The sequence below is a fragment of the Phyllopteryx taeniolatus genome, chromosome 14 (assembly GCF_024500385.1).
Source record: "Phyllopteryx taeniolatus isolate TA_2022b chromosome 14, UOR_Ptae_1.2, whole genome shotgun sequence".
NCBI lineage: Eukaryota > Metazoa > Chordata > Actinopteri > Syngnathiformes > Syngnathidae > Phyllopteryx > Phyllopteryx taeniolatus.
Window position 1 is genome coordinate 23,972,236 of NC_084515.1, and position 23,534 is coordinate 23,995,769.

The 23,534-nt window shown below is 42.4% G+C and overlaps 2 protein-coding genes across 9 annotated transcripts; one reads left to right on the forward strand and one right to left on the reverse strand.

The window, feature by feature from the left end:
- Positions 1–92: 92 nt before the first annotated feature.
- xirp1 (xin actin binding repeat containing 1) lies at positions 93–17,288 on the reverse strand. Of its 8 annotated transcripts, XM_061797066.1 has the most exons (12): positions 17,238–17,288; positions 16,657–16,808; positions 15,374–16,530; positions 15,103–15,287; positions 13,849–13,996; positions 13,396–13,450; positions 12,672–12,965; positions 12,216–12,294; positions 8,496–8,653; positions 8,172–8,213; positions 2,608–7,014; positions 2,039–2,177 (listed from the first exon to the last, which is right to left on the reverse strand). In XM_061797066.1, exons 5-12 carry the CDS (start codon positions 13,971–13,973, stop codon positions 2,175–2,177), a joined length of 5,163 nt encoding a protein of 1,720 aa, XP_061653050.1. In that variant the 5' UTR covers positions 13,974–13,996; positions 15,103–15,287; positions 15,374–16,530; positions 16,657–16,808; positions 17,238–17,288; the 3' UTR covers positions 2,039–2,174. The 8 variants fall into 8 exon arrangements, with proteins under 8 accessions (XP_061653044.1, XP_061653042.1, XP_061653043.1 ...); XM_061797060.1 differs by having other exon boundaries at positions 93–7,014; positions 15,107–15,287; XM_061797058.1 differs by having other exon boundaries at positions 93–7,014.
- LOC133488765 (cysteine/serine-rich nuclear protein 1-like) lies at positions 17,281–22,454 on the forward strand. Its single transcript, XM_061797068.1, has 6 exons — positions 17,281–17,405; positions 17,568–17,775; positions 18,905–19,114; positions 20,237–20,499; positions 20,579–20,881; positions 20,971–22,454. The coding sequence occupies exons 3-6, from the start codon at positions 18,910–18,912 to the stop codon at positions 21,934–21,936; spliced, it is 1,737 nt and encodes a 578-aa protein (XP_061653052.1). The 5' UTR covers positions 17,281–17,405; positions 17,568–17,775; positions 18,905–18,909; the 3' UTR covers positions 21,937–22,454.
- Positions 22,455–23,534: the final 1,080 nt, after the last annotated feature.

Sequence of the window (23,534 nt, forward strand, 5' to 3'; positions counted from 1 at the left end):
GCAAAGAAAAAAAAAAATATATATATTTTTTTTTAAAAACACCTCATGAATGCCCATCAATTTTGCGAAAAATCATAAGACACTGAGAATAGTCTTTTCTAACCTGTAATTTATTGAACATGTTACAAAAAAAAAACAACTTAAAAGTATCAGCTCGTTTTGCTTAATTTAAAATAATTAAACATTTTATATTATGTGGTTACAGTAGAAAATCTCTAAGACAAAAGTTACTTAAATAAAAACATCAACATCTTGATCACTACATGATATTGTTTTAAATGATTAACAAAACCTGATAACACAAATGGAATTCCTTAAAGAGATTTGGTTTGTTCACTGTTTTTCCTTCGGTTGGCTAAATGATACAAACACTTTCCCTTTCTCATTAGTGCTAGTCAGCTTCTTGTCCTCAGAAGGGCGGCTAGATCTTTGCAGTAACGGGGATGTCATGACTTTGTATGTGTTTGGCCCCCCGACCACCTCAAACGCAGCAGCTGATTTACCATCAGACTGTTCAGTGACAAACGTTGATGTCACAGAAGATAGAAAAATATTGCCAAAGCCATCCGTCTCTTTGTACGTTTCACTGACAGTCTTTGTCCCAATTATTCCTGCAGGTTCCTCTGGAACTGTTTGCACCTCAAGCACGCTGACCTTGCGCTTTGCTGAGCTGTGAACAGTGTCTGGGGTTGGAGCCCCTTGACCATTCCTCTCTGGTGCTGGTTTGGATGTCGACATGGTGGGCTTTGATTGTTCAACAGGCTTTCTGGCAGCTGAATGAATGGATATAAATGATGGTGACGACTGGGAAGATGACTGTCTAATGACTTTGTTTGCTTGCCTGGCTGCTTCTTGCTTGAGAGGACTTGGGTCACTGGGGTGATTTCTTGTGTCTTTACCTTCACCTGATTTGGCCTTGCTTGACACAATGCTGATTTTCCTGATATTGTTGGCAGGTTGAACATGTGGCTCTGATTTTAAGGATTCGTCAAAAAGTCCCGACAACCCTGCAATGTCTGCCTCAGATTTCAGGTTGGAGACAGAGTACAACGCCTTTTTAATGGCCTCCTCAATCTCAAGGAGCTTTGCTAAAGTTTGTTCCTTCAGCTTTATTATTTCCTTGCTTGCCTTTTCCAAATCTTCAAATGCAGTTTCAACAGAAGAAACACTTTCTAGATCATCATCCTGGGTCTCGACTTTGCTTTTCTTTGAATTTTCACTTGATGAGACCATCCAGGCAGGGGCATTGTGACAAAATGTGTTTAATAAGCTAACATCTACATTGCTGGGTTCTCCTTCTATCTCTCGCACCTGAGACAAGATTCCCTTTAGCTCCTCTCGTTTCCTCATATTTTCAAATATTTCCATGGCTGCCTTCACATTTCCCTTCATGATCTCATCCATGTGCACAGAAAGCCTCTGTCGTCGCTGAGTCTCTGTCTCTCTGACTTTCTTCTGTCTTAAAACCACTTTATTCTCATTGTCATTGGGGTTTTTTGTTGTTTGGCAGGCAGTCGCCACACTGTTTGTCTCTGACACGTCACACCCGTAGAGTTGTTTGTTAAGAGGAGAGAGGTTTGCTCTACAGTTTTGAGCGGTGGTTGTGTTTTTCATTGGTTTGTTCACCTCACCTTTATCATTTATGACATTTGTTTGGCTTTTGGCTTTTTTGTTTCGTGTCCCTTTGCCTGTTCTCTCAAAGTTATTTAAAACAGCCTGCAAGCTCAAGTTCATTTCATGCTTGGGATTGTCCTTATAATCTTTCATGCACTTTTGGATCTCCTCCGCTGCATTGATTTTCTGTATGAAATTTCTCTCCATCTCCAATTCTGTGTCATTGGACTTTGTCACTTGGCAGTTAGATTTTTCGTCACTCAGTGCAGTTGTGTGCCTTGCATCTTTAATGGACGTGTCAGTGGGAAGTTGTGTGTAATAGTGAGCATTTTGAAGAGACACTGGATTGCTTATATTTGAAGGTGACATATTCGGATAATCTGTGACCGCTGGTTTAGTCCATTGTGGCTTTGGTGGCAAAGCTGGCTTCAGGTTCTGTGGTCTCTTTAGCAGGCACGGTGGGGCAGTTACAACTTCAGAACTGGATGATTTTGAGCCTCCATTTTCTACCGGGTAGCATGTTGAGTTCTGTGCTGTGATCGATGGCTGTCCTTCACGCGTTACTGAAATTGAAGGAAACAATGTTCTGTCAGATGGAGGGCTAGACACCACAACACTCTGTTTGTGCCTTTCTGAACAAGTTCTCCCTGAATTCCTGTATAGCAATGCTGATTTAAAGTCTCCCTTGGAGACATTTACACTAGACCTCTCAAGTGATTGCAATGCTAGGTGGACGTTACCTCTTACAATGTCTTCTTTATCTGGGAGCCTCTGCTCCATTGCTGCACTCTGCAGAGATCTAATTGCTGACTTTATATCTCCTTTAATAACATCTCCTGGCTTATCTTCTGTTGTCAGACCATTACAATCATAACTTATAAAAGCGGGGTCTGGTGAGCTATAATTGATTAGACCTGCACTATGGGATATGTCTCCCTGCTGGGAAGTGTCAAAGGAAACATGTTTTTCCAAAACTTTGACTGTATCACTGACCTTTGGACAAGTCTTGATTTGTTGGCTTCTGGAGGACGAAGACGATTGCGTGACCACTGTCGAGCTTCCTTCTTGTGCAGAGACATTCAGGCTGTATATTTTTCCAGGAGCAATGACCTCTCGCTCTACATGCATGCTTTGCTGCTTGGCCAGTTGCAGGGACTTTTTAGCTGCCTTCACATCTCCAGATATAATTGTCTCATTTTGTACTTGACTGCCTTCTGGTTCAGGGCACTTCGATGACAAGTCCATATCATAAATAGTTCCAGGTCTAATGTTCTTCCGCTCTATACTCATACTCTGTTGCTTTGCACGTTCTAATGACTGCATTGATGCCTTAACGTCTCCAGCCACAATTTCCTCTTTTTCTACCATGACCGATTGCTTTGCTGCAAGTTGTTGCTTTGCTGTTGAAACATCCCCAGGAATTATTTCATCCCGCGGAACGCAGTTTTCAGCGATGAATGAGCACTCTGATGAAAATACCTTTTTGGTGTTCTTGACATCCCCTGGTAGAACATCTGAAATAGATCGCTCCACAGCTTCCTTTTGCTGGCGGAGACTTCTTTTTGCCCCCCTGACATCCCCCTGTATAATTTCAGTTTGCTCCTTGCCAAGAGTGTTGTGATCAACATCATCTTCTGATGACTCAGAATGAAGAGTTTTCAGGTAGAGCAGATCTCCTTTCTCAATGCAACTTTTGTATAAGTTCACATTCCCCTTCTCATTTTCATCAATTCTACATGTTGCTGTTCTTGGACTGCTGCCGGTGGCTAACAGATTTCCAATGGCAGACTTCACATCCCCTCTTTCAATAACATGACTTTGATTATCAGTTTCACTGTGTCTGATGAGTGAATAGACCGACATATCTGCTTGTCCACTGGTAGTTTCTTGCATTAGGACTCCTTTCTTGAAGTTCTTACCTTGGGCAAGTATTTCGTCAATCATCTGAACAATGTTTTCTATTATTTGATCCCGATCAATCGTAGCTGACTGGTAGACCGGAAGTTGGACTACAGTGGTAGTCACGTTTCCTTTTTCCACTTCTCTAAGAAGAGTAACTTGTGGGTTGCTTGGTTTGAGTAAGAGCTGTAAAATGATGTTCCGGAGGTTGCCCTCAACAACTTCTTCTTTCTGAATTTGGACTTGATGAGTGCTTCCCAGAGTGAATTTTGCCATGGTAACATTTTGACCTTCATTTGCTTCTATTACGATGCCACTTGATAAAACTAAATTCAATTCACTTAATAATGACATGGTGTCAGTGACACTGCTGGAGGTGATCTTGTCCAGTGGAGTTGTCTCAAAAAGCCAGGTTGTGCACTTCACGTCAGCTTTTGGAATTATTTCCTCTGAACCTTGGAAAAATATTTCTTCTGGCTCTTTGATTTTGTCCAGTGGCTGTGATTCAAACAGCCAAGTGCAGCGTTTCACATCACCTTTCTGGCTGTCTTCTCTGTGGACTGTTTTGACTGGACCAGGCTCTTGAGGTTCTCCCCTGAGACTGTCAATTGTTTGATTCTCAAAGAGCCAGGTGGAGGTCCTAACATCACCACGTTGAACGTCAGTGACACTAACCATTCTTACAAACTTACTGTTTGAGTCCTCAGATTCAAATATCTTTTTATTTAACTGCACATTACAGCTCCCAAAGTCTTCAGTGACCTTAATAGAAGGTTCCTCTCTGTTGGTAAAGGCGTCCAGTGGTTGTGTCTCAAACTTCCATCTGGCTGATTTGACATCTCCTTTCTCGACATCCTCTTGAGTGACAGCTCGGATCACATAAACTTCATTTTCTGGCTTGATGGCTTCGAGGGGCTTAGTCTCAAACATCCATCTGGCTCCTCTCACATCACCACGCAAAACCTCATCCTTTTTCACAGTTGTCACCTCATGAAACTGTCCCTCTTTGTCCCTAATGGCATACAGTGGCAGGGACTCAAACATCATGGTACTGGACTTCACGTCAACATCATTCTCCAGCTGTTCCACACTGACTGACTTCTGTCCAAGAGGTTGCTCATGGATTTTGTCCAGTGATGAGGTTTCAAATATAAACTTTTTGTTCTTTACATCCCCACTCACAGCCTCACTAACTCTCTGAATGTTTGCATCTTCATTGTCTTTGTTGATAGTGTTCATGGGACAGTTCTCAAACAACCAAGTGAATTTGTGCACAGATCCTTTCCGGATGTGATCGTCGTGTTCATCACATGTCGTCACCATTTCTGATCCGATTTCATCAAGGGACTGGGATTCAAAAAGTTCTTTGACTCTTGAGACATCTCCTGACTGAAAGTTCACTTGGCTAACACATCTTAAATCTTGGTTGATCTGGTCATTTCTTGTGCGATCAAGGGTCTCTGTTTCAAAAAGATGTTTGACTGTTTGAACACCTATCCCGGATTTTACAGAATCCTGTATCGTGGTACAGAGGTTTAAATTGTACTCCTCACCATCTTTTATGCTGTCTAATGGCTGTGACTCAAAAAGCCACGTGATCGACTTATCACTAGCATTGTCAATGGTCTCTTTGTCTTTCACGATCTCTGATTTGTCATACAAAATGTCCATTGGTTGTGTCTCAAATAACCATCTGCATGTCTTTACATCACCTTTACAAGGCTTGCCTCCAGCTGAACTGTGTGCTTCCATCTGGTTGACCTTGGTATGGATTCCATCTATTGACTGGGTTTCAAAAAGCCACTTTGCCAACTTGACATCTCCCCTTGTGTCCTCCTGTCTTGTGATCCCTTTGATTACCTCAACATTTGTCTTTCCTTCTGCCAGTTCGTGTAAAGGCTTGGTCTCAAACACCCACTTGTAGTTTTGGACCTTCCCCTTGATGAATTCCTCACGGCTGACGGTTGTTACCGTGTGGAAATTTCCAGAGCTGTCTTTTATAGCATACAAAGGAGAATCCTCAGACATTTGATTTCCTGATTCGGTATTCTCCTCATTACAATGAGCAATTTTACTGAGAGGAATTGTTTCAAAAAGATGCTTGAATCCCATAACAGCACCCCTTTCAATCACTTGTCGTTTTACCGAGGAACTCTTTTCAGTGCCCTGGCTCTCAAATATAATTTTTTTGTCTTTTATTGCTCCTTGCTCATCAGCTGAAATGGTAATTTTCTTCAAACACCCAACTTCATAGCTATCATTTAGAGTCTCCATGGGTTGAGTTTCAAATAGCCATAGAGACGTCTTGACATCACCTCCAATTATTGTATTACTTTCCAATGTCTTTTCCTCTATATTTCCTCTTGGTGTTGCTAGTGGCTGCATCTCAAAGAGCTTTGTCTTGTTGGTGACATCAGCCTCTTTTGTGCAGTCAGCCAATGTGCTCTTGATCTTGTCCATTCCCGCAATCTCTTGTATTGCTTCAAAAGACTGTGTTTCAAACATCCACCTCTTTCTGTCCACTCCACCTCTGTTTCCCTCTTCCAGAGATATACCCCGAATTATTTTCACACCATCACTTCCCTTGTTAATCAGATCCAAAGGTTGGGTTTCGAATAACCAACGAGCGCTGCCTGTGTTGCCATTGTTGATCTCTTCCCTGCAGATGGATTTGACTGTATGAATATTGCCATTTTTGTCTCTAATGGCACAGCTAGGTTCTGCCTGGAAGAGTTTCACGGTCTTTTGGACATCTCCTTTTTGTTCCTGGAGCTCAGACATCAGTTTCAAGAAGTTATTGTCCTCTATGGAGTCACAACGTCCAAAGTCACTTAGTGGTTTGGTCTCAAAGAGCAGACGTGTCCCACTCACATCTCCTGACTGGATGGGCTCTTTCAACACAGCTTCAACCAATTCTTCATCGTCTTTTTTGTTAAGGGAATCCAAGGGCTGGGTTTCAAACAGCCAGGTGGATGTTCTCACATCCCCCATGACTGAGGTCTGCCTTTGAGCATTTCCCTCTCTAATTAGCTGTCTGCTATCACAGTGCTCAAACATGGAGGAGGTGCTTCTGACATTTCCACCTGTTAAGTTCTCCTCATCCAGCATCTTCCTGGTGGCATGAGGATCCCCAATACTATCCAGATTCCAGTTTTCAAAGATCCACCTCATTGACTGTACTTCACCCTGATATGCTGCATCTGCTGCCTCAGTGTCCTCTGCTGTTTGCACTGCTTTCATTATGTCATCATCCACAGCATCGCCGAGATGTCTGATGTCTGGGTGGATGTGTTTAAAGAGCCTCTTCAGTTCACTCTTCTGCCTTTGCTGGTAGTATGTGGAAAAGGTTTCTTTCGGCGGAGGCACCGGGAGGCTACTTAATGCTGAGGACCCTTCATAGTCAAGGGGCCTTGGAGGCACAGGAGGAGGAGGAGGGAGAGGAAGATCGTCTTCATCATGAGATGATTGCGAAACTGTGACTTTCCCGGCTGTCTCAGCCATCTTTAAATGGAAAAAAAAAAGAACATGCAATAATGTCAGTCCTCATTCAGGAGAACGAATATTAGACTACATGCATATGTTTAAATGGCATGCAATTAGTATGTGAGTCAAGTCATACATTACCTTTCTGTATGCTCACTTGATGTTTGTCACTGCAAACCATCCTCGTCACACCAAGGTTAAGGAAAACACTACACACAGCTGTTAGTGGAGCACGTGTTCTTCAAATTCTTTTTTCCCCTTCGCTGATTCTCTGCACTACTCACAAAATGTTAGGGGTACTGGGCTTTCAGGTGAAATTTTTTAGGATAGAATATTTTAAGTTCATTCTGAAATGTATATCCCCAACTTTTTTTGAGAGGAGTGTACCTGTATGTTTATCACTGTGAACTACCTGTTAAAGAGTATCATCTCACTTTACATTGATCAGGGCATCATGTCACATATCGCTTATATGGTTATCTATTCAATAACTTTGTCTACAAAAGACCATTAATCATTTTCTATGCAGTCATCATGTGGACATCTTAAATGTAGTTGTATAATTGTCGTAAAGTACTCAAGGATGCTTATGTAAATAAATTCAAATGTTTATTACCAAAAAAAATGATATTATTACAATAGTAAAAATACCAAATTAAAAACAAATTACAAAAAAAATTCATTTCACCTGTATATATTGAAAACGAGCTTGTATTTTTAGTTTAGTTTATCATTTTGGGTGCCACGTTAGCACATCTGCCTCACAGTTCTGAGGACCCGGGTTCAAATCCGACCTTGCCTGTGTGGAGTGTGCATGTTGTCCTCGTGTCGGCGTGGTGCTCTGGTCTCTTCCCACATCCCAAAAACATGCATGGTAGGCTGACTGAAGACTCTAATAAATTGCCCGTAGGTGTGAATGTGAGTGTGAATGGTTGCTTGTTTATACAACCCCAATTCCAATGAAGTTGGGAGGATGTGCTAACCAGTGGGTCACTGCGTCGCCCCTGGATTCATATTAAAAAAATAAGTAAATCTCAATTATTGGTAGTATTTTTTTTTATACTATGCATGTGTTAAATTAAAAATGAAGGGTGTCTGTAGTCAAGCAAACACAGGGTCAGTTAAAGTATACTACACACATTCAAAAGCATACAAAAAAGGCAGTCATGAATTACCTTGCTGCTTTTAATTCTTGTCCCTGAAGTACCAATCAATCCCTGTTGAGTAACAGAAACGTTGTTTAGATTTGATGTTAATACACAATTATTATTGTGAGGCACACTGAAATGTAATCAACGGCGTTGTATAATGCAGTGCTAAAATAAAATCGGATCCCTTCATTTCTATTAGAACATGTTTGCTTGAAGAGATGTGGATTAGACAACGGACATATTCAAATGTGGAACAGCTCCATTTGAAATATAAGAGTGTTCACTTCCTATTGAATCCCATGGGCCCAGAGTGTGTGGTGAGGAATGAGAGGCATTTCAGGAACTTACTGCTTGCGTTGAACCACCAACGAGGTCAACGGTCGCTGCTCTTGACAGATAGCGAGCCGACCTGTCTCTGACAGAGGAGCAAGTCGATATCCAATTGCTGCCTTCTGTTGTTAGGATGCCCCTCTTGGTCAGTGATGTCAATGTACTATATTTGTCATCTGCAAAAAAATAATAATAAAAAAAAGGAACGAATGAGGGAAAACGCTCATGAATAGTTATGAGTATTGGAGTTTTCACCACGCTCGGAAAATAAGCATATCCGAATGTGCCTGGTAGCAGCAATGACTGTATCAAACACTGTGCATTTATGGTGATGTGCATGTATTTAACGGGACCTGGAGTGGAATCTAATCGAATCAGTTTCCTGTTGTTCCACACAATCAATGGAAAGAATTGAGGCAGCCCTCCCTGAGAGGTGAGCACTTGCATTGAGGCTTGAAGCTACTTGGAGTATCAGACAGACTGAATGTAACGCAGACTTCTGAGGATTTTCGTGTTTGTACCAACTGACACGACCAAAAAAAAGGCCCCATGCGTGTTGCCTGGAGCATTTCGACTGACGCCCAAGAAGGGGGGGGGGGGGGGGGCAACAACAGCAACTGCTAGCTCAGCTGGAGTGACGCAGATTGTTTGCACATTGTTCATGTGAGCTCCGAGCCATCGAACCATCAACGCCTGACCAGAAAGAATGCCACCGACTGACCTCATGAAAAGCATGAAATGGATCCTACTCTTAACCTGAGGCTGGATTTCACTGCAACCCTTGCGTAGATAGGGTATTCAAAGTCAGATTCGTACGTGTATATATAGTTGGGAAGCGGACAATATGTGTGAGGTCAACAGCTCATGCTACGAATTGTAGCGTTCAAGCTGTAAGTCATGGCCACATTTGGACACACCTCCTCTTTTCGCACAGTAAGCCCGAGCAGGACAAAAGGCCCGAGCAGCAAGCTGGCGCCTTTCACTAGTCCGGATTTAAAACATTTTCATAGATGGGTGAGCAGACAGAATGAGGCACCGAGTGTAGCTGAGAGGTCAACTCGGTCCCTTGTGTAATTATACATACCTCAATTACACACCGACGGAACACACATTTGCAAAATGAAGTCATCGCGAATCGCAAGGTCGCGTACAGCGAATAGTTTCTCGATTTACTTGCGGATTTGGACCGTATCTTTCCCACACATTGAGGTCAAAGCCATTTCTTCAGACGTGTCTTGGATCGGGTTGACTTGTCAAGGGATGAGGAAAAGATCTATTAGCGGTGCAGTAACGTGAGGGTGTTGTGCTCCTCTAACAGCTGTACAAATGGATGCCGAAATGTGCTTGGCATTCTCATTTGGGAGCCGCCTTCCGATCCATCAGCTGTTGGCGATTGTTTCCACATTCGCAGACTGTAAGGAAAACCGCTTTACCAGGAGGCCGACGTTGTGACACCTATAACACCGCCATCGTGTTACACCAGCAATGCAACTGACAAGTATGCGAACTAACGAAGTAAACAAATACTTCTTTACTATGAATTTTCTGACAGATTGTTTCTTGTAAACATCTGTGCTTTCTATTTGTCATTTTATCAAAATAGGCGTAATCATTTTTTTTTTTTTAAATTTAAAACATGGAGGAAGAGCATAAACGATGACGGCAACGCATTTGGAGACGCAAGCTATTCTCCATGGGTAGCCTTATTTCAGTAAATTGTTTGATGTTGTCGGCTACAAGAAGGATTTGGGGCGAATGTGTTATCTCGTTGCCGGCCCAAAAACCAGCGAGTTGAGAAAAAAAAAATAAATAAATAACATAAAATAAAAATCTCCGTCTAATCTGAAAAAGCACATGTGGAATTTGTTTCTCACTTCACGACGTTAGCATAGCAATGGGAGCACGTTTTGATGGCGTATCAAGCCAATGCTAGCTAGTCCTTTAACGACAGTTACGTATGTATGTAAATTAATAAGAGGGAAACTATTTTATTGGCAGAGAAGTGTTTGTTGTTTTTGTGCCAAGTGAAAAAAAACAAGTCTTGTATATAATTGACTGCAAAAAAATATATATATGTATTTTACTTTCTGTTTTTATACTTAAATGCAGTGCATTTCAGAGTCTTTACATTTTTACTTTAATTTTAGCATAGGAGTTGAATCAGCAGTTCTTCTTCCAGAGTTTTTTTTTTTTTTTTTTTGCGCTCACAAAATTTGCATCACCTGCACATTCCGAGAGTCAATGGGAGCGCTCGCCGTGTTGTCACCAAATGGTCACGTGGTGTCTCGGTTGGCATAAAGCCCGCGGAAGTCAAATAGCCGACCACGAGTTATCGGGTTATTTCCCGCTGATTACCGTTCATTAATAAATGGTAGTGTCGCGTTGCGGTATTTACACACAGATTGTCATCGAACGATTCTTTGAGCTTTTGCGGCATCCCCAAGACAAATGAAAGTCACTGAAAGTTTGTATTTAAGGCAAATTCTGGTTTGCTTGGCATCAGCGGGTCCAAACTTGCATACAGGGACAAAAAGCCAGAAAAATGAGTTTTCTTAACCAATATTATATGGAAGTGGAAATGTTACGCCACAATTCCGAGAAATGCAGAATTATTTTATTCACTAATGTGATTACGGCGACTATATCGTACTGCGAGGTGTTTCGAATCATCTGCTTCTCTTCTCTACAATCCCAATTACTCGCCAGTAAGATGTGCAGTGCAATAGAAGGCCACTCATCTTACCATGTCATAAATAATAGTGATACAATGAAAGCTCGGATACTCACAAAACTTTCATCCAACGATCGGTCTCCTTCGGCACTTCTGCTGTGTCTCACTCCCGATGCCTCGGTGATTTGTGATAAAGGTTGACTCCTCTCTGCGGTACTCCACTGGCCTCGGCCCCTGACAGCTGATTTTTATCAGAGCTGTCGCCCCCCCCCCCCCCCCCCCCCCCAACCCAACCACCCACGCCACCCCCCCACCTCCCACCTAAGAGCGTCTATTTTGGGCGGGTGGCTGCCGGTTGCAACTCAACAGAGTCAATCACCTCCATTAGTCACTGAAGGACTGGGGCACCCCTCCATCTCCCATTCCCACCAATACTTTGTCATCCCCTATAAAGGTCCCTAGATGTGTCAGTGGGTGGCTTGTTGTGGGCAATATATATATATATATATATATATAGATAGATAGATAGATAGATAGATAGATAGATAGATAGATAGATATAAAACATTGGTACTCTTGTGATAAAATGGATCAATAATAACAATTTGGTGTTGTATCACTTCACAAGTTTAGTATGTTGGGGCTTATATTGTCATCCACAGACAAATCATTGTCTTTGTCTTGACACAGGGGTTCAAAACACCAACAGTGCACAGAAATGGTCTGGTCACACAGGCCCAGGGTCTGCGTCATAATCCATCAGCGCTAGTGTCACTCCTATCTTAAGCGGGTGCGCCATACGCATAGTTATGCATTTACAGCGCTACGTCCTCATCTTTTTTTAGTTGAGTCATGCCAAGGGCAACAGAAGACTGCTCGGCCAATGGTGACATGCACTTTTTTACAAACCTTGAGGCGGATTTTTCCACTACTACACGGTACTTGAATATAGAGCATTCGATACTGCCTGCGTGCTGGCGGGCAGCCCGTGTTTTTAGGAAACAGGCCGATGAGTTCCCTTACATATTTCTATGACTATAAACATGGACTTGAGCACCACACCTCACCATTTGAGTATCTGGAAACTTTGTTGCGAGACTGCGGGAGGCCATTTGTGGTCCTTCCTCCCTCCCACTGGGTCACCCTCTAAAATAATAACATGAACAACATGAAGCACACGTTCATTCACTTTCTTGTCCGTTATACAGATTTACACTGTTACCGCTGTCATAACTGTCATTTAACAACTAAACATACAGTAAACTGTGTAATAATAATAATCCATTACAGAATCCATTCTGACAGAAGCCTGGCTGCCATTCTTTCCCAGCTACCTGCAGGCGAGAGGCAGGGTACGCCCTGAACTGGTCGCCAGCCAGTCGTAGGGCACACATAAACAAACAACCATTCGCGCTCCCATTCGAACCCGGGTCCGCGGAACTGTGAGGCAGATGTGCTAACGTGTCGCCCACCACGGCACCGCACCTGATTCAGTGCTGCGCAAATGCGCAGAACTTACACACCTGAAAGCTTGTGTCATGGGTTCTCCAGTCCTGCAGGGGGCGGTCTCCTTCCCTCTTGACATTTCTTGCAGACACTGCCGAATTGAGGCGGGCGGTGGAGCTGGAGTTCTCCTGCAGCTTGGCCTTGGACTCGAACAGTGCACATAGAGCTCTGGTACCCGAGGTCTCCCTTTGAGGGAGAAAGTCCATGGAGCGACTTCTTGACAATTTTACGGTTCTTAAAGAGCCCCCTACGGCCATGCTGTCTCTGTTATCTGGTCTTCTCCATTCTTCTCGCAAAAATCTGTCTGACGTCTGAAAGATTATGCAATTGAGGTAAGGTTTTTATTTTGTTTGTTCAAATTGCCTTAATAATATACAGTGTTCCCCCACTATTCGCGGCGGATAGGGACCGCGCCCTGCCCAGAATAGCCAAAATCTGGGGGTAATTGATGCCCCCCAAAAAGGTACTTTTCTATTAAACAGGGTTGTGGCTTGTTTAAATGAAGCTCCTCCCCTTACTTCAACATACAGTAATTCCTTGGTGCCAAGAAGCCACAAGATGGCACTAAAGCAATACTTTTACAGGACTTTAGCCTGAGCAAAAAACAAAAAAAAAATAAAAAAAAATGGGAGGATTTTCAAACAAATAACCGAGGATAGGTTCCAAAAAAGAATTTGTCAATAGGCGAATATGGGGAACATGTGTAAGATAGCATGACTGTGTTATTACATCTTGTTCTACCTGGAATTTATGCGTCACTTTTTCTGGACTCCTTAGGTCACCACAGCTTTGGTAACTGGGGGAAAAAAAAGAAGATTGCCACACTTTTAATGTTAAATCTTATGATTGGAAATTGTGGATTTCAGTTTACAACATCATGGCCCGAAAAAAGGAGAAATGTATTTTCATAACATGACGAATGCGTGGGTTCAAAAAAAAAGATGCTATCTAAGTTGCGTATCTGCCTGCAACTTTGTTTGGTTTCTGGTTCAATCTTGCTGCGTCACTCTGATACAGTATGTAAAACACAAAGCTCCATAAAATGAATCAGCTGACAAATTATACGGAAGAGAAAAATAACTAATACAGTATATTGTTCTGAAGGCGTTGGAACACATACTAAAACAAAGTTATTTGCCAGTATTTAACGTGTCGAGGGTGGTACTGCGCAGCTATGCACATTGCAAGACTTACTGATGCACCAGCTGCGACACAGATTTTCTGTCCCAACGGGTGGGAGCTGGCATGTCCCATGACCTCTCCTGAACCCAGGAGAAGGTCCTCAGAGACTGTGTCCTCCTCAGGCCGAACGTCTCCATCACATGTGCACCTCTAACAGCAGCTAGAAAAATCCACACTATTAAAGGTCACTGATGGTGTTCCCCAAGGGTCTATATTAGGCCATAAATTGTTCATATTAAATATCACGGATATCTGCAATGTCACGGAAGTTTCTGATGATACAACTCTGTACTGCTCAGGCGAACCCCGGAACAACTTATGACTGCTGTTGAAAATGGAGTCATTACATTGAAAAACTGGTTTGATATCAAATAAGTATCGCTAAATTTAAACAAAACAAAGTTTCTAACTTTTGGCACATAAAAATAAAAGAGGTTAAAATCACAGTGCATTCCGTTAAAATAGAATAGAGCGTACAATAATAAATTTCTTGGGGTGATCGTTGATGGAAGCCACATATAGACAATGTAGAAACAAAAAAGGCAAAAACCGTAGCTATCCGCTGTAAAATACAAGGATGTCCTGAATAAGAAATCATTATTTACACTTTATTGCTTTCTATTACTTCCATATACGACTTTCAGTGTTGAGATATGGGGCAATGCATGTAAAACCAATATTTACCCTATTCTAAAGTTCAGAAAGTGTGTGGTTCACACACGCTTTTTTGAAAAATAGTTTTTTAAACTAAAGTACTAGAAAATGACATGAATCGGGTATAAATAAAAGAAATTGTACAAATATGGTAACCTTGGCTTTAACTTGACTGTTTGTTTTTTGAAGCCCTTTTTTTAAATTTAATATGACTCTTTCAAAGTGAAATGTTGACTGATGTCTTCTATGCATTGTTGATGATAATTGTGTTCGAATCTAAGCAAGTAGCTGAGGTTAATTATTATATAACAGGCAGTCACACTGGCAATCATATGACTCTGTGAATGGTTATGGTGTCCTCGAAATCTCAAATTACATTTCAATGTAAAAGTGTGCCATTATTGCCGTATTACAACAAAGTGTTCCAAGGGGTCGTTGAATATTCTACATTCATAGAAATGTTTCTGAATATAAATATTGTTAATTAATATTAATAGTAAAATGCGCGCTCTGTGCGGTCAGAGCAGAAAATTCCCAGACAGCCCGACTCGCAGCATTAATAGTAATAAGGTTATGCTTTCCAATATATAGAAAAAGTGTTGAACCACATACCTACAGAGCAGGTGAAGTCACACGTGCATGGACGTCTTTGCAGCAGACTTGTGCTTCAGCAGCATCTCTCACAGGACAGTGACACCTTCTTTTGTCCAAAGTCCTCCAAAACCTTGTGATTCCAGTAATACGGAAATGACATCTGCCATCATAACACTCACCCAATAAATCTCTATGACAGTCCTCTATGTAACAAACAAACAAAAGCAAAGCAGAAAATAAACAAGCTTTATTTACAAATGAGTGTATCTATATCATGTATGTGATTTACCGCGGCTACATGATCATGAAGAGCAAACCAGAGACTTGTGTGCACATGGACAGCTGCCTCAGTGTTGAAATTCCTGGCACAGCTGTTCTGTTACTGTATCGGAAAAAAAAAAAAAAAAGTGACAGCATTTTTCCCTGCAGTCCACATACTTACCGTAGTTATTTTACGACTGGAGCCGGAGTTCCGATTAGCCGCCTGGCGCAGTAACATTCCCTGTCTGCCTAAATAGATGTTAATGTTGTGTTAAATTGTCCATCCTCACAGTTCATGTGTTGCATACCTCATGGTCAAGAAAAGATGAAACGATGCAGTAAAATATAATAAAATAATCATCATAATAATATGTGGGAGTCCACGGACACCTGCCACCATTTCAATTTTCAAGTGCCCAGAAAGTAACAACACATACATTGGGGCCCTACAGAAACATTATTTGCTTTATTCACTTAAATGAGCAAAGTATGTATATATTGTAATTCATATGGCCTGCCCCTTCTTCTTTAATCTTGCTCAGTAAACATTTAACATTAATATTTTTTTTGCATTCACTTTGCCATTCCTTCCAAACCTTCAACCCTTCAAACGTTATCATACTGTCGCCAGCAGATGGCGCCAGAGAAATTCATTCTTTCACGCTTTTAGTCCATCGTGAATCTGTTCTTCATTCAGTTCATTCGATCCTTAGAAAGTTGCAGTTGTACTAGCATAAAAATATATAATATAATAACAACAACAAAAATAATAATAATCAAATATCATAATTATAATAATGATGATTATTATTTCATACATTCACACATATAGGCAACTAACTTGTAACATAAGCATAAGAAGCAGAGGGGGGCGGGGGGGGGGGGACAATTACACCCGCTCGGCTCCAGTCAGTCCTGATGTGAACAGCCGAGTGCAGAGTAGGTCAAGTCCTCCTTCCTGCTGCTTGCTTCTGCCAACACTCACATGGAAGCACACGTGACAGCACAACAACAGTGGGCTGGAATTCCAAGAAAACACAAGCTCTCACTGCTGAGCTGATACTCACACACACACACACACACATCCCAGTGTGTATTTGTGTACACTTTTTATATTCACATGGGAGGCCACCACCATTCACCATCCACATGGGAGGCCACCACAGCTGCTCCCTGTTTGTCTATCTGACAATGTTAAAAAAAAAAAAAAAAGGTGGGGGGGGGGGGTGTCAAATGCAGCCACACAGCTGCTTTTCTGTTACACGTACAGTAACAGATAAGATCCCGTGTCTTGTAAACTGCGTGACCTACTTTACACTCCGGGCTGCAGCTTGACTTGCTTTCGGTCTGAGTGATGGCTGACGCTTTCGATGGGAAGGAAACAGAAGTCAATGGTGCCCCGAATAAATGTTGTTGGCCCAAATCAAAAGGGAAGTCGCAGTGATGTCAGTCAATAAAAGCAACTGTTGTATTTGACACAGAAAAGACAAGTGCATTAAACACCAAAAAATGTGTGGTTCTGGAACTTTTTATTTTTTTTATTTTTTACACCAACCACCACCTAATAAAATTCTTAGCTCACCAAGTACCAACATCGTGACCAACATCAAAATGCAATAGTGTAGTGTTAAAAAAAAACAAGACAGAGGTTTAATTTCTAAAAAAGTACATTTAATATGATTGTAAGCGTCTTTTGTCTTTGTTTGTCTTTGTACTTATTATTTGTTGTGATGTAGGACTGCAAGATGTGTGTGAATCCTCGACTTCTTAAAATTAAATTGTTGTATTATTATTATTATTATGTTTACATGTTACTGAGAATATTGGATTAGCTTGTAAGTGTCAAACGCTGCGAGAAGTTATCAAAAAAGTACAAGTGATATAATAATCACCAGCTGGAGGTTTGAAGCTGATTTATCTCCCGTTACGTCGCTGCTGACACAAGAGGAAAGGAATCAAAGAGGAACGACTCTAATCACGAGCTCGACTTGTGCAGCAAGATGGATCCTGCCAACAATACTTGGTTTCGTTTGTCACGACGGCGAGTGGCAGTGAAGCGTGTAATTTGGGACACAAATGACGTGTAGTGGGGGTATTTTGTTCTACTTTGTAACGTAATATATTTAACGCATTTTTAACAAAACAATTGCTGTGATAGCGTTTTATTTAGTCGTAGTAAAAAGCGTATTTGATTGTTGTTACATTTTTATTTACACATTAAGAATAACCGACAGTATGAGCCAACGATCGCTTTGGAGACGGACAAGGGGGTCGTTCTCTTGCCGTGACGTGTTGTCTTTGAGGTGCCAGCAGTCCTGAGGCGTTCACGCTCCTCCAGTGCAACATTAGCTTCACGCACACGCTGGCTGCGAGAGCCACAACTGCCACAAATCCGCACTTTTTCGTCATTATGCTCCCCCCGAAGCCGTGGTGAGTAAAGTGTTTAAATAAATAAATAAATACAAAAAAATTATGTATGTATATATATATATATATATATATATATATATATACACACACACACAACTGCATGTGGTTTTGACTTTTCGCGTTGTGTTTGAAATTGTTACGTCACTATCATACTACAGTTAGTGCGGTGGAATTTTCGGTCGTTGCCCAACTGCAAAGTATTGAAAGTGACATGCTGTCATTTTCCCTCGCCTCGCAGAGTGACATTAGTCTTTTTGCGCCACTTTGCAACGCGTCTATCTATATGCGTGTGTCGTAAAGAGAGCAAGAACAGTGTTGTCATTGTAACTGACATGTCTCTGCAAGGGGGTCAAGGGGGTCAAGGGGTCAGCCGCATAACGACTGTTATCATAGGGGAGCAGGAAACGACTCCTCCGGTCCAAACTCGCAATATTCCTCCCAAGTGTGACACAGTGGATTTGATGCATACTGTTACACTTTTCCTAAACACCTTCAGCAACACCAGCACAAGCGCGGGCCCCCCTCCAGCTTCCTTGTGCTTGAGCCTCTAAATAATAGATGTGCTCTCAGTGGAGAGCGCCGCGTCTTTCTCGCGGAAGATACTGTACTAAATGCAGTAAATGTGACGGTAAATGGCTGGAAAGAGGCGACGACTCATTAGAATTACATCTGGATACTGTCTGAAGGGCGCCTCTTGTTTTATTGCATATTTGTTGATTGAGCCAGACACACGCACACACACACTGACTGATTTTATTATTATTGGTTTTTTTTTTTTTTCTATTTCTTCTCTTGGTCTTACTTGAGAGATCACGCATGGCCTGCGTGCCTTCCAAAAGTTGACAAATTCTGCACGCTGCTTTGTCTAATGAGCAGTGACAGCGCTCTCAAAATTAACAGTACTGGCATTCCATTGCACTCTATTTTCACCAAGTCGCCTTGGAAAACCCTCAGATGTTTTTTTTTTTTTAACCCACTCGATGTTTGGATAAACCTTGCACATTCACATCCCCAAAATAGCAGCTTCTTAACCCCCCACCCCCACCCCATTGCCTTTCAGTTTCCTCACTGCCTTCACCAAAAACATGAAGAATCGCCATGTTTTAAACCCAATGTTGTTCTCACGCAGAATGTATGTCAACCACCGGAGCTGAAACAATGGCAGGTGTCCTGAAGCGAAAGTTTGCGGCAGTTGAGGAAAACCCCAGCTATTCTTCTTCTTCTTCTTTCTCCTCTCCGCCACACTCTTCACCCACGTCTTCAGGGTGGGACTCGGAGGGGGAGAGCGGCTCCTCTGAGATGCAGGACTTCCCAGCTCCTGCGCCCACCGGCGTACCGAGTGAGTATCCAAGTCGACGAGCCTCCTCTTTCAAATAATGCGAGCCCCTCTCTTATCTGGCCACTTCCCGTTCATGTTTTGTAGGAGTGGCTCTTATCGTGCCGCAGCAGCCCTTATTATGACTTACTCATATGAACATGCTAACCTCAGGGCTGTTTTTGATCATGTTCTGAGAAACGTTGACATCAAGACGTTGGCTTGAGCAATAGGATGCTGTGGATGGAACTTAATATATATAAAGTCTCTCTTTAAAAAAATATTGGCTGAGTTGCAAGTGGTCTTTTTTTTGTTGTCATATGTATCGGTCAGTTAGCGTGATGGCGTGCCTGTTGTTTTTAAAAGCGGTGGTGAAGTCGCACAACTGAGACCCGGTGCAGAGTGTGTGCCTTTTTAGACATGCGGACACACAGCCGGAGATTAGTTTAGTCAGCTGGCCTCACTTGTTTACTGACTGGTGGGACAAGAATTCATCCACAGTTATGTGTGAAGGTCCGAAAACCAAACTGTTAAACAAAGCAGTAACCTGACACATGACCTCACTGAATAAAGATTTCCATCATGTGGTGTTTTATTTTCTTCCCCTCTCTGCTGTTTTTTTTTTCAGTAGCACCAGACACTTTTGCAGGAATTTGCTATCAATTCAAACCCCGCCTGTGTGGAGATTGAATGTTCTCCACGTGCCTTGGGTGGGGTTTTTTCCGGGCACATTTTTCCTCCCACATCCCAAAAACATGCACGGTAGGTTGATTGGAGACTCTAAATTGCCCGTAGGTGCGAACGGTTGTTTGTTTCTATGTGCCCTGCGATTGGCTGGCGACCGGTTCGGGGTGTACCCCGCCTCCCGGCCGAAGATAGCTGGGATAGGCTCCAGCACGCCCGCGACCTGCGTGAGGATAAGCAGTAATGAAAATGGATGGATGGATATGAATGTATTGAGAAATCAGTAGGAATCATTATGTCCATAGAGGTTTTTGTCAAAATGTAAAACAACTAAAAATCAAATAAAAATAGCTTTAAAACTCCAGCAAAAATAATCTGTTAACACGTCATTTTCAGCTAAAAGATGTCAATTGACATTGACATCCATCCACATCCCATCTCACCCCCTCTTCTCTCTCCCAGGCCGGTCCATAGTGAAAAAGCCGAGGCTGGTAAAGAGGCAGTGCCGCGTACGCTTCGACCAAGTGGCAGTTTTCGGTTTCCCTCGCTGCCAGGGCTTCACCAGTGTGCCCAGTCACGGTGGTGCCACCCTGGGAATGCTGCGGCAGCACAGCACCCTTCACAAGTACACAGTAGCAGAGCACGCATCGGAGCAAAGGCGGCGCCGTAGGCAGAGACACCAGCTCAGACTAAGAGAGGAGACACATGACTCATTGAAACACAATGTGAGTGCACTTCATTGCACCAGTATTTTGTTCTCCTTGTATCCTGTATGTCCTCTTACTTAATCTGTGTTTATCATAGCTGCTCACCAATGAGGCTGTTGGCCAAAATGAACCAGGTCAACTCACAGTAGAACAGTTCCCATCTGAAGGCGCTGATGTCCACATGAGCGATGCTGAGCTGGACGGTAGAGGCTTGCTGCAGCCGTATTCATCCAGGCAGCGGCATGCTCTCCTGCTGGCATCTGGGGTGAAGCGCATTGACAAGGACGAGAAGAAGCAGCTTCATGCTCTGCGTCTGTCCAGGGAAGCTTGCGGATGTGACTGCCAGGGCTTTTGTGAGCCCGAGACCTGTGCCTGCAGCTTGGCGGGCATCCAGTGTCAGGTCAGACCCACCTTGAAATGGTTTTTATTAATAAGGGAGAAGGGTGTCACGATCACTGTTCACCGCGGCGTGATCTCTTTCACCCTCAGGTGGACCGCTTCAGCTTCCCATGTGGCTGCACAAAGGACGGCTGCGGAAACACCGAGGGACACGTCGAGTTTGACTCCAAGCGTGTGCAGACTCATTACATCCACACCATCATGCGACTCGATTTAGAGCAGCGATCGGGAGCTGAAACGACGAGCCGAGGGGACCAGCCGGTGCATTCACAAGACCTTGTCGAGTCGGAAGATCTGAGTGAGACTCGTCACGTGAGGAATGAACCATACAAGATGTGCCCTTTTGTTTTTTCTTTGGAAGAAGGCGATCTCGCTCTTACGATTCCCACCAGTCCTGCATTTAATTTCCTCCCGGAGCGAGCAGTGGGGGAAGAGAACAGCTGCAGTAGCGACATGACTGAATCCTCCAGCTCTTCTTCTGATTGCGACGGAGGGCATCTTCCTGCCAACCGCAGACGGGCGCCTTGTACCCTCAGCATCTGTGATTCTGAAAATAATAACTTCTCCGTGTGTCACCAGCTGAGACTTATGGCAGCACCACTGACCATGGGCAGCAGCAGTTGTGACTCTAACAGCACAACATCTGACAGAATAGGACCACTTTCGGCAAACACCTTCACAGACCACAAAACCACAGTCGTGGTGACGGATTATCTCGATGAAAATGCAAACCTGGCAAGAGACCCGTTTAACGATGAGGAATCCCTCGAAGGCTTTCCGAACACTCCCTCCCCTACCCTGGACTATCCCTCCAGCGGGTACATGGACCCGAGTCTCTCTTCAGAGTCCGACTTGGAGTTTTTTGACAGCGACTATCCCTCCGGACCACTGCGCAGCTCGTTCAAAGAGCACAGACACTCAGACAGCTTTCACCCCCTCCGGCTGATCAGCTCTGTTTATTTGCCACAGGGCGAATCAAGCACCTGCCTCCTGGAGTCTCTGATTGGTCTGACTGAGCCGAACCCAGAACTGCCTTATGATCATCGTCAGCTTTGAAAGGAAATATATTGAACATTTTTGACGTGACAAAAAAGTTGTTTGAGAATGATTAACAGAGATGTGATCTTATGATTTGACTGATATTCTTTTTTTTTTTAATCTACTACTATAATTTTTCAGCGAGGTCCATACACTTCTTACCCTGTTACACCACATTTTGATTTCATTAACCTTTATCGCAACTTTGATTTGTTGTTTACATTCCCTTTATACCATTGCTAAATAAAAAAATAAAAAAATAAAATATATATATATAGGATTCCCAATATATGGCTTGTATGCCATATGTATGAACAACTTGGGGCATGAGCATCTGTCTCACAAAATCGAAACCAATTCTTTTAATTGTTATGGTAACTGGCCATAGTATAAGCAGATAACCCACTTAATATAAAGCTATGGAAAAAAAATTACTTTTATGTTTGTCATTTTTATGACTGGCAATGAATTGTTCTTTACATGCCTTCCAATATATTTATGTACTGTAGTAATAAATTGAACTATTTATTCATCAAGTCACTGATCTCAAATGTGTTTACTATATTACATTACATAATTAGATATTTGTTTTCTCAGGAATCAAGATTGGTCATTTAGTAAGTTATTTAAGATTCAATGAATGAGTTTATCCTCATAAGGATTGCGGGTGGTGGGGTGCCCTGGACTGCTCACTACTGTTTAGGGAATTTAGAGTGTTCAATTAACCTAAGAAACATTTTTGTCCAGATGTGAGGCAGATGTGCTTAACACTAATCCACTGTGCTCCCATAAAAGGAATCTGTCAAGAGCATTGTGAGTGAACAAAAGTTAGCAGGAAAGTAGGTTCTGTTAGAAATATGGGGGAAATGGCAGAGAGGATAGACATGAGGGATGAGAAAAAAAGTAGCACTAATTTTACTGCATGTACAAGCCCAATTCCAATGAAGTTGGGATGTTGTGTTAAACATAAAGAAAAACAGAATACAATGATTTGCAAATCATGTTTGACCTATATTTAATTAAATACACTACAAAGACAAGATATGTAATGTTCAAACTGATCAACTTTATTATTTTTAGCAAATAATCATTAACTTAGAATTTTATGGCTGCAACACGTTCCAAAAAAAGCTGGGACAGGCTCATGTTTAGCACTGGGTTACATCACCTTTTCTTTTAATAACATTCACAACATTTCATTTCATAAACATTTGGGAACTGAGGACACTAATTTTTGAAGCTTTGTAGGTGGAATTCTTTCCCATTCTTGCTTGATGTACAGCTTCAGCTGTTCAACAGTCTGGGGTCTCCGTTGTCGTATTTGACGCTTCATAATGTGCCACACATTTTCAATGGGAGACAGGTCTGGACCGCAGACAGGCCACTCTAGTACCCGCACTCTTTTACTACGAAGCCATGCTGTTGTAACACGTGCAGAATGTGGTTGGGCATTGTCTTGCTGAAATAAGGAAGAAAGTCCATGAAAAAGACGTTGCTTGGATGGCACCATATGTTTCTCCAAAACCTGTACGTACCTTTTAGCATTAACGCTGCATTCACAGATTTGTATATTACCCATGCCATTGGCACTAACACAACCCCATACCATCACAGAT